Source organism: Solanum tuberosum, unplaced genomic scaffold (genome assembly GCF_000226075.1).
Source record: "Solanum tuberosum cultivar DM 1-3 516 R44 unplaced genomic scaffold, SolTub_3.0 scf00088, whole genome shotgun sequence".
Lineage (NCBI taxonomy): Eukaryota > Viridiplantae > Streptophyta > Magnoliopsida > Solanales > Solanaceae > Solanum > Solanum tuberosum.
Genome location: NW_006239011.1, coordinates 192,948 through 202,713, shown reverse-complemented (window position 1 = coordinate 202,713; position 9,766 = coordinate 192,948). Strand labels below are relative to the sequence as shown.

General features: G+C 34.8%; 1 protein-coding gene across 3 annotated transcripts; it reads right to left on the bottom strand.

Annotated features, from left to right (window-relative positions):
- Window positions 1-2,551: 2,551 nt before the first annotated feature.
- On the bottom strand, window positions 2,552-7,532 carry LOC102588888 (uncharacterized). 3 transcript variants are annotated; one of them, XR_367293.2, is made up of 4 exons: window positions 7,336-7,532; window positions 5,505-6,727; window positions 3,150-3,567; window positions 2,552-2,998 (listed from the first exon to the last, which is right to left on the bottom strand). XR_367293.2 is itself a non-coding variant. In XM_006346752.2 (4 exons), the coding sequence occupies exons 2-4, from the start codon at window positions 5,736-5,738 to the stop codon at window positions 3,270-3,272; spliced, it is 462 nt and encodes a 153-aa protein (XP_006346814.1). In that variant the 5' UTR covers window positions 5,739-6,727; window positions 7,336-7,532; the 3' UTR covers window positions 2,552-3,269. The 3 variants fall into 3 exon arrangements, 1 of the variants encoding a protein (XP_006346814.1); XM_006346752.2 differs by having other exon boundaries at window positions 2,552-3,322; window positions 3,393-3,567; XR_367294.2 differs by lacking the exon at window positions 7,336-7,532 and adding an exon at window positions 6,942-7,040 and having other exon boundaries at window positions 2,552-3,567.
- Between the last annotated feature and the right edge of the window lie 2,234 nt (window positions 7,533-9,766).

Genomic DNA, 9,766 nt, shown 5'->3' with positions numbered 1-9,766 from the left:
TTTTAGGTCTCTTCCTCTAAAAAGATAGAATAAAATGGTTCATTTATTTAATTATCTTCTCAAAGTTAATCGAATATTGTAAATTATTATATATTTTATGTTAAATCATATTCCTAAAAAATTAGTCAAAACATATTTTAGTCAAGTCGCAGGTCAACCGTATGTTAGCGGGCACTTCGAATGCTTAAACCCTTCTCGAAGTGTAAATTGAACTCCGAACCCTCTTTGGTATTTTCAAATGATTTTTTCTGTTTAAATCTTTGAAAATTATAAGTTTTCTTAATTTCTTTAAAAATTAAGTGGTGACTCTTTTCTAAGTATTTTTCTCAAAATTGTTTTATACTTAGAACATTTCAAAAGTGATTTTTCCAAAGATAGGAAAATTACGGTATAACAGTACAAACCTTGGTCTAAACACCTCCAGATGTTTAACCCTAGTTTCTCTTTTCAGTTATCTTTAAACTCAATTTCTTAGGGTACACTACCTGGTTCATAAAATCCTACGGAGGCACTTAGTTTGGGACTAGAGGTTACTACAAGAGACTATCCTATTTGAGCCTCCATGTCAAAGTCCTCTTAGTGCTACGTCAAAATTCCAACGGAATAGATAAAATCAATTATCATTAACAAAGAAAAGGCAATGATCAACACCAATCCACATCTTAAAAATCAAAACATATAATAGCTCCTTAAAACACAATTCAAATATAGGTGAGAAAACCTTTCACTAATGTGAATCTATAGTTAAATTCCAATGGAATTTAACTAAGCATCGAGAGAACTTTGAGATGGAGGCTCAAATAGGGTAGTCTCCAGTAGAAACCTCTAGTTTCAAACTATGTGCCCCCGTAGGATTGTCTTAAATGACCTACCTAGTGGATCCACATATACCATATGATATGTTTTGGAGTTCTACCTTGGTAAGGAGACTCTCCCTTCTCGATGTGGGAGATACATCGAATTCTATGTTATGGCTCACATGGTCTATTATCGGTTAAAGTTAATATCCCACGAAATGAACTAAGTTGTCCTTAAAGATTTTATGAAGCTTTTCTAATGATTTTAAGATGCATTAGCTATGTTCAAGATTTATAATGTTTTATTAAATGTATTACTATACTTAGCTTGGTCATGCATATCATGTTTTCAATTATGTCCATTATGATCATGTTTCATGTTTTCATGAATATCGTTCATACTTGGTACATTCTATGTACTAATGCATATTTGTGCCTACAATATTTCATTAATGTTGGGTGTGACGCTTCCTCTCCTCCCGCTTGTGGCTAGTCAATCACTCTAAGGACTAGAACACTTTATGAGTAATCATATTCTGAGGACCATGTCACATTGCTTTAATATGTTTTTACTTTTCGGATGTTGTACATGGTGTACGGGTTACGTCCCAACCACTTCTTTGATGTACTGGATGGCTTGTCAAGACTATTATAGACTTTTGCTTTATGTCAAAACTTTTTTATTGATATGGGACTTGTTACCTTTATTTCTCATATTTTCTATCATATTTTGTATGCATGTCAAGTGTCTTGTGTAGGGCCTCTCGGGATATTATACATCATGTTATGTCTAGGGTATACTTTAGGTTGTGAAAAACTTGATATTCAGAGCAGAAGGTTTTAGAAAAGGTCCTAGGATGTGTGATAAGCCGTGTTAAGTAGATCTTGTTCATGAGTGCGAAGCGCGCCACATTTATGAATAGGAGGCTACAAAGCATTTTGAAAACTTCAGTTCCTTCATTACTCTAAAGTCGTTTCATAGAGTCCATGTTTGTAAATATCCTTCTCCTAAATCCTGTCCGGTCCTTTTCAGGATATGACTCCTCAAAGAGCTTATGTGTAACACCTTAGAATTTGATGAGTTTGGTTTGAAAAGTGTAAGGCGGGTTGACGGGGAGGTTCACGAACCTTAGCCCAACCATGAACCCTCCATGGTTGCCTGAATGGTCTGTGGAGGGTGAATGATCTGTACAGGGGACCGTTCAGGGTGGCCCCTATTTTCACGACCACCTTCACGGATCGTGAAGTGGTAAATAGTCTGTGAAGGCCTAAATACAGCAGTTCCGTCAGATTTTTATGTCAGGCTATTCTAGTCTTTTTATAGGCCTCCATATGGTGTTCTTTGATATCAAGGTCAATTATGTGTTCCAAATGTTGATGAGTTGAGAAATCTGATTCTGACATAAGCTCATAGTTCTCGGTATTCTATTCACCCGAGAGCCACCAAGATGTTCCATGATTTGCGGGAAGTCTATTAGTGGAATGGGATGAAGAAGGATATTGTGGAATTTATGGCTAAATGTCCGAATTGTCAACAAATGTTGGTAAAGTAGCCAAACAAAATTTTATTGAAACTGAGCCGAGGCAAGTGGAGCTAAGTCGAGCTAAGCCCAAGTCGTCTCATAATAACCATCGAACCTTGTCATTGACACCTTTAATACCAAATTTGTATACTTGATGCACTATCCTCTAGTATATTTCTATTAGAAAAAACACACTACTTTTGTAATTATATTATACAATTGAAATGAATCTGATAAGAATAATGCTACCTTTCACTTCCTTTTAAGTCACCAAAACTAAAATACTATTTGTGGAATTACAATGGGTATATATGTTGATATTGTTGTATCTAATAATTTCATGCTAAAATTGTTGATAAAAACACTACATTTTTTGCCTCAACTAACTTGCGACAGAAATAATCCATTTTTATAAATTCTCAATAATAAGCTAATTCTGCAGCTAGCTCCTCAAACAAAAAGCTTTCTATCTCTCGACATATGGTATTAACTTCTTCCTCCACTTTCAACCACCGTGTTCCATTTCCAAGTGCTTTATCAGACAAATCCTTGCAAACTTCCCTTTTCGGACTCACCAGCATCTTCCATATTTCTTCCTCAACGTAAAATGATACCTTCTTTTCAAAGATCTTTTCGTCGTGTAAATATCCATAAATGAATGCATAATCTTACTCAACCCTGAATTTATAATGTCAAACATAAGCTTCCTATCTAATTTGTGCCAAGACTCTTGCTTCCCGTATTTCTTCTCTAACATGTCAAACACCGAGGAATTGACAGAATATTCAGAAGAATTCCAGATATTATAGTCTAGTACTGTTAAGCTCACCTCATCTAAAACTTCAACAAGGTAGGAATAGTCCCTAGTTTCTTCAGTGTTGAAGTCTATCAATATCTCTTTATTTTCTTGACATAGATCATCACTTGAGACAGCCATTTCGGATCCTTCTTAATATGTGTCTTCTGAGTTGGAATCAAGAAGCTTAAGTTGCATTGCTACACCTGGCAAAATTTTTTTGGACAATCAGAAATGAGAAAGAAAATATAGTGAAGAAGATTTGTCATCTCTTACGGCATAGATCAGCTTGTCTATAATTCAATTCAAAGGCACAGAGTTTCTCCTCCTTGAAAGGTTGTTCCAAAACTGAACTTGGACTAGTTTGATTGGTTTCTCTTAGATTATGATGAAAAATTGGGTCAACTGTGGTGGAAAGTGCTCCAGTTTCATGTGTTTTATTCCATGATTCCTGTTGAAATAGAAAAGTCAGCTTAAGCAAATATCACATGTATATGAACTAACACTGCAACTCTAGTTACTTTTCTTCACAAATCTAAGTTTCAACTACTCATACACCAGAGAGAGAGCCAACAAGTCATAACATTTTCTCACTTCTTTTGGTATGTTCATTTGTTTGTTTTTTCTATTGGTGACATATATAGAGTCATTCCACTGAGGAGGTATGCATGTTGATAAAACATGGGCATCATGAGCCATTCAACAAAATTGTCCCAAGGTAGCCTAATTTGCACCGTCTTAGTCCAAGAAATTTCTCCCAAGGGGTATACAACCCTAAGCTTCATGCATTTTTCAAAGTTTCAAAGAGAAACGAAAATTGTTGTATGGCAACAACAAATGAAACTTTTATCGACAAGCAATCAGGGAGAGTTAGTAGAAGAGTTGAACCCTTCTTTAAACAAATGTCTGGAGGCATACACAATTGTTTTTTTTTATTTGCACTTCATTCTCCTAGGTTGTGCATAATGAATACACAATCATATTCATCTACAAATTGGTATCATAAACAAGCTTGCGAGTCATCTTAATCTGCGGATAAATATAATGAACAAATGAAAGCAAATGTTCCTAGAGTTATGATGTCCAACATGAATTGGAGCTCAAATATAAAGATGCAAGAAATCTCATATGAAACTTTAATGTAGAATTGATATGCTGAAACAGTTCAATTTTCATTGGAAGTATCATGAGAAAAGAAATTGTTCTCAAGGTGCTCTTTTTCTTTCGCAAATGCAAGCATGACATCATAAAAATAGAAGTATGTTCCTTGGCATGTCAAGTTCAACTCAACATAACCTGATATAGAGGTCAACCAACTAGAATAGATTTTCTTCATCAAGATCATACTGTCAGTAACTAATTAATTCCACCAGACAGAATAAGGATCTTGTTCTTGTTGGCTTTGTCCAATAGTTAAAAGGTTCAATGCTTATTATATAACAACCTATTATTCCTAAAGTTGACGGCAGAAAAGAAACAAAATAACAGAGGTCATAGGGATACTATTTATTAGATGGTCGGATAAAGCCTATGAAACAGTAGTAACCTTTCATGACATCAAACTTGTGAATAATTGTACGTGGTGCTTATAGTTATACTTTCTTTTGGAAAGTCTTTTACAAAAAAAATTGTCATTTCAATGATAATTCTTTCACATGGACATATTAATTCCTGTTTTCATTTTTCACCTATTCATGATCCATTTTTCAAAAGATAATAGTGGGAATCTAGTATTGAGAAGGAAGTAATGGTCAGCTTCTTCCAACCTTGATTGCTCTAACTTATTACACTAATATATATGCAAAATATTTAAATACTCAATGAAAACTAGAAAGTTTAAGATGAAGCAACCAAAAGGTCCTTTTCCTTTTCCTTTCTGGAGATTGGTCGTCATTTTCGAAGACATATCTGCCTATAATCCTACATATATTGTCCAGTTTGTAATCGACTGAAGTTCAACTTGTTAGATGCTAAGAATATGGCTACAACTTGATCCAGTTTTCTTGACGTTGGATGGATCGTACTTCAGATCACAGGGTTTCGTACAAATTGAAAATACAGCAGGTAAAAACGTGTGTTGAACCTTTTCTTTGGAATAAGTCAACAACCTATGAATTCATATGCATGACCCTACAACCAATTCTTGAATAAAAAATAAAGGACGTCATTTGGTTCTAAAATATCAAGAGATAAGGAAATATAAAAAGACATCATTTGGTTCTAAAATATCAACAGATAAAGAAATGCAAGTAACTTGTTATATAACAAAAAGGTTTAATGACTTGAATATAGAAATAAACCTAGGTGAATCAATTCACAGGAACTAACAGCAAGTTAAAATACCATGGAGATTGTTAGTCATTTAAATGGTAGCACGAGGAAACAGACCTGTCCAATAGATATGATACAAGTAGTGCCACCTTCTATATATGAATGACTTATATTTGGTTCAGACTGCAACTGATCAGTGGTCCTGGAAGAATTTCTGATGTTCCCTGCATTTGCATTGGCCACTGTATTACCTAGACTTATATTTGAGCAGTGTGGAGCTTCAGAAGCATGTTTGCTACTCCTATACAAACTGTTTTTCTCTAGCATAATCTCTTTTTCATCATAAATCATCTTATTGACTTCCCCAAGCTGGTTGTATATATGTTGAGCTTATACAAGGACTAATGGAACCAGATGAGTACTGATCAAGAATAAAACTCAAGTCTCTACATTCTAGAACAACTTTCTGCTTTAGGTAAGAAAGCTTGGAATCTTTTCCATCAACATTTTCTTTTTTCCTCAGATGAGAACCATATTTAGATGCTTTATTGCCAATGTTGTTCTTAAGACTTCCAGAGGTTACTCTAGAATCAAGTGGTGAAAGCCTACTGTGCTCATACTTTGAACCATCCTTGCTGCTGATACACGAAGGACTACATGAGCACGAACTTCTAATGTGCGAAAAACATTGTTTCTCATGCTTAGAGTCCATACATTGTGGCCTTGCTTCCAACTCAGCCAGAACATTCGTATCTCCAAGAGTGTGGTTTCTATAACCTACTTCAATATCCTGAGTTGCTTTCCATCTTTCATCAATGATTTGTTTCTTCAATTCTTTGGAAAAAAATGACCTGTTTGCAAAGGAATGAAGGAACTTATCTTCTCTTGTGTTATTTAGTAAACTTGAGGAACGTAGCCTCATTGCCGCCTCGGCCTTAAGACCGAGAGACTCATTAACCTTTATGTTTTGAAGTGATCTCATAGTATCTCCAACAGTAGATATACTGGTAGGTATCTGAGTTTTGAATACCTTTACAACTTTTTGGTATTTTGGTGTGTTTATTCTAGTAGAACGGCCAACTAAATTGAGCTCTTTTCTCGTAAACCTATTGAAGCGGTTTTCTGAAGATAGTTCTCCGAGAACACTCTTCTTTTCTTATTATCAAGGAGAGGCAGCTTATGTGGAAGCTCTTCAAGTCCCATAAGCTTGGCGATAATGCTTTGTGTATGCTGCTTCCCCTCCATCTAAATCAGGCACTCTGATTACAACTGTTTTAGTTCTCCAAATTATATATTTTTACAAGTGCATTTCTTCAAAATAAGGCACCAATTGATGTCATCTGCACAAAGACATATTACCATTTTTAGGCAAAAAGAAATGCATACGTGGTTCATTAACAACATTTGAACCAGAAACATCATTTGAAATGAATTAATCCCCTCAAAAAGAAAGAAAAATAAAAAGAAGAAAACAGAAAAAGCCTTCAATTTTTTAGTAGAAGATAAGTGTTACACATATAAAGGAAATATAGCGCAATCTAAATTCTGATTTACCTCCATCATAATCGAGAAGAGGAGGATAAATTCAAAGAATGAAAAGGCCCAATCTCAAAGTTATCATGAAAGATCATAACCAAGGTCTCGGTTGGAGCCCTAGAATGAAGAAAATTATGTTGGAAGCGCATCCTGAAATGGAGCTTGCAGTGTCCGATTTAGATATATTCAAGTTATAATATGAAGATCAGATACCAATAGTAAACCAAAAAAACCCATAAAATTGAATTCTAAAACACCGTAAAAGAATCATTTTATCATCTCTATAAAAAGCTCTAATTAATTTCCCTTTTTTTTACTTATCCATACACCAAAATTCAGCAAAGTGAAAAATAGCCATCCAGATTGATGAGATCCAACAAATTAAAAAACTCAAATAGGAAATATGATTAACCTTGATTGAAGATCCTACTCCTTGTTATACGAAACTAAATTGATAATGCAATGATAACATCAAATACTTTTATTCCATAATCTCTAACATCAACCTTGATTTGAAATAAGAAATCAATTTTTTTCCCCTTTTTTTGATTAGTATATGCATAAAAAATGGCTGAAAATGTTGAGTGTAATTGTGGAGTGATGGAGAAATTATAGGAGGATATTAATTTTAAATGTATTGCCATACGTAATTATAATTACAGATGACATGTAATTAATTCATGTGTATATCAACGGATTAATCATTAATCTGGTCAACACAACATCTCCGCCAATTTTTTTTGACAGTCAAATGTCAAAAGAAAATGTTTATTAGATTTACATAAAATTCTCTGTCGACTATGCTACTCATTTTTTCTTATAATATACATATATTATACTCACATTTCAATTTAGTTGTCCTAATTGTTTAGTTAGTCTTCTTTGAAAAAAATGTTTCTTTCCATTTCTAATAACTTCGTAATTTCAACTTTCGTCATGACATGTTTTAGATCAGAAGATATAGATAAAAGTAAGTCTGGACATATTTTGATTCAGACCGAAAAAACCAGCTAAAGTTAATTTTTTTTAATTTGAATTTTGATTTTTCGATTGGATCGATTAGTTTTGATTTTAAATTTTAAGATTTTAGTTATTCGATTTGAGTTCAATTTGTAAATAACTAGTGAACAAATCCACACATCACTCAGTATATTAGTAAGTCTAATTGTTACTCCCTCTGTCCCAATTTATATGACTTACTTTCCTTTTTAGTCAGTCCCAAAAAGAATGACACATTTCTATTTTAAGTAACAATTTGCCTATAAAATGTCTTTTTTACCCTTAATGAAATGATTTACAACCACACAAATTTCTATCATTCATTTTGGACCACAAGTTTTAAAAGTCTTTCCATTTTTCTTAAAGTTTGTGCCAAATCAAAGTACATCATATAAAATGGGACGGAGGGAGTAATATATATATATTACCTCAATGTATTAAACAAATGTGTCATGCCTAAAACTCGAGGGGCACAACTGGAACCTAATGGTAAATCATAGTCCTGAGTGAACCCTGCTTAACCACTTGGCGCATGGAAGCTACACACTGTCAAGAAAACAAAAAACTATATATCTGCTTAAAAATAAGCCCTCGATCGGCAAGGCCCTTGTCAACAACTCTACAAAGAAAATAGCTACTCCCAAAAATTTATATAACGCAATAACTAGTTAGCACGCAAGCCTCTTTGGACCGTCGAGGTCACCATGATATCTAGGAAAGTATAAACGTTAAGTGGGCCACCAAAGCCGCCATGATCTCTATACATAGAAGCTAAAAACATGTACATATCTAAACAATATCTCAAACAACTATCGAACATCAACCAACCAGAAAAAAATGCCAACATGGCCAATAACGTGGCTAAACAACCCAACACACTAGTTTGCAAGCCTCTATGAACACAATACTTTGACGGAATAGGGCCCGGACCTACCCAAAAACTATAAGAAGCAAAACAAGCAAACCTCCGAGACTTTGGCAACCCCTGAAAGAAAAAAGTCAACCAGTCAGCTGGATAGGCAGCTATGCTACTTGACAGGTCTATCTGGTCGTCGTTCACGACCTACATACATGAATGCAGCTCCCCTAAGCAAGGGGCATAAGTACAAAATAATGTACCGAGCATATAAGTCAAATTAAAGCTGAAAATGAAGTATAGTGATTGAACGAAAGGGGCGGGGTGAAATACAAGTACAACAACTTAACTCCGGACAATAAGACAATATCAACACATACCAAGCAATAATATGACACAGCAGGTACAAACAACACACAATCACTATAAGTCTTAACGAGCATAAATAGTCTCTAACTACCCATAGTAACCCCCCTTACCTGGATTTCACTGATAATATGATCAGAATTGTTAGAATAGTCATATGTCGTGAGTCAATGCATTTCTAAGGCTCCATGGTACAATATATATATGTTCCCCGTAGATACAACCTTCCCATTCCGTAGGTACGATCTACTCCGCCTGCGGGCACGGTCTACTCAGTTCGTAGACACGACCTACCTAGCCCATAGACACAGTCTACCCAGCCCATAGGTGCGGTCTACCCGACCCATAGACATGGTTTATCCAGCCTATAGGCACGGTATAACAATCAATTTGTACGCACAAGAACCCTGCAGTGTTAGTGTCTGTTGAGGTCAAAACAAGCTCATAGGTGACAGCCAGACAATAAAATATCATAATAATAACAAGTAATCATAATTGATCAAAACACAATAATAATATGCTTTTCTAAGCCACTAAGCAAGGACTAGAGTGTCACTGATAGCCATTATATCTTAGGGTGTTAGACAACTCAATAGGACAAGGCTCTAGGTCAAATCATGAC

Bases quoted from the DNA above. Each gene is read 5' to 3' on its own strand.
- LOC102588888 (XM_006346752.2), bottom strand. From the start codon at position 5,738: ATGATTTATGATGAAAAAGAGATTATGCTAGAGAAAAACAGTTTGTAT. The intron at 3,568-5,504 runs GTCTGTTTCCTC...CTATTTCAACAG, and splicing joins GTATCATATCTATTGGACAG to GAATCATGGAATAAAACACA. The intron at 3,323-3,392 runs GTAAGAGATGAC...AAATTTTGCCAG, and splicing joins TAGACAAGCTGATCTATGCC to GTGTAGCAATGCAACTTAAG.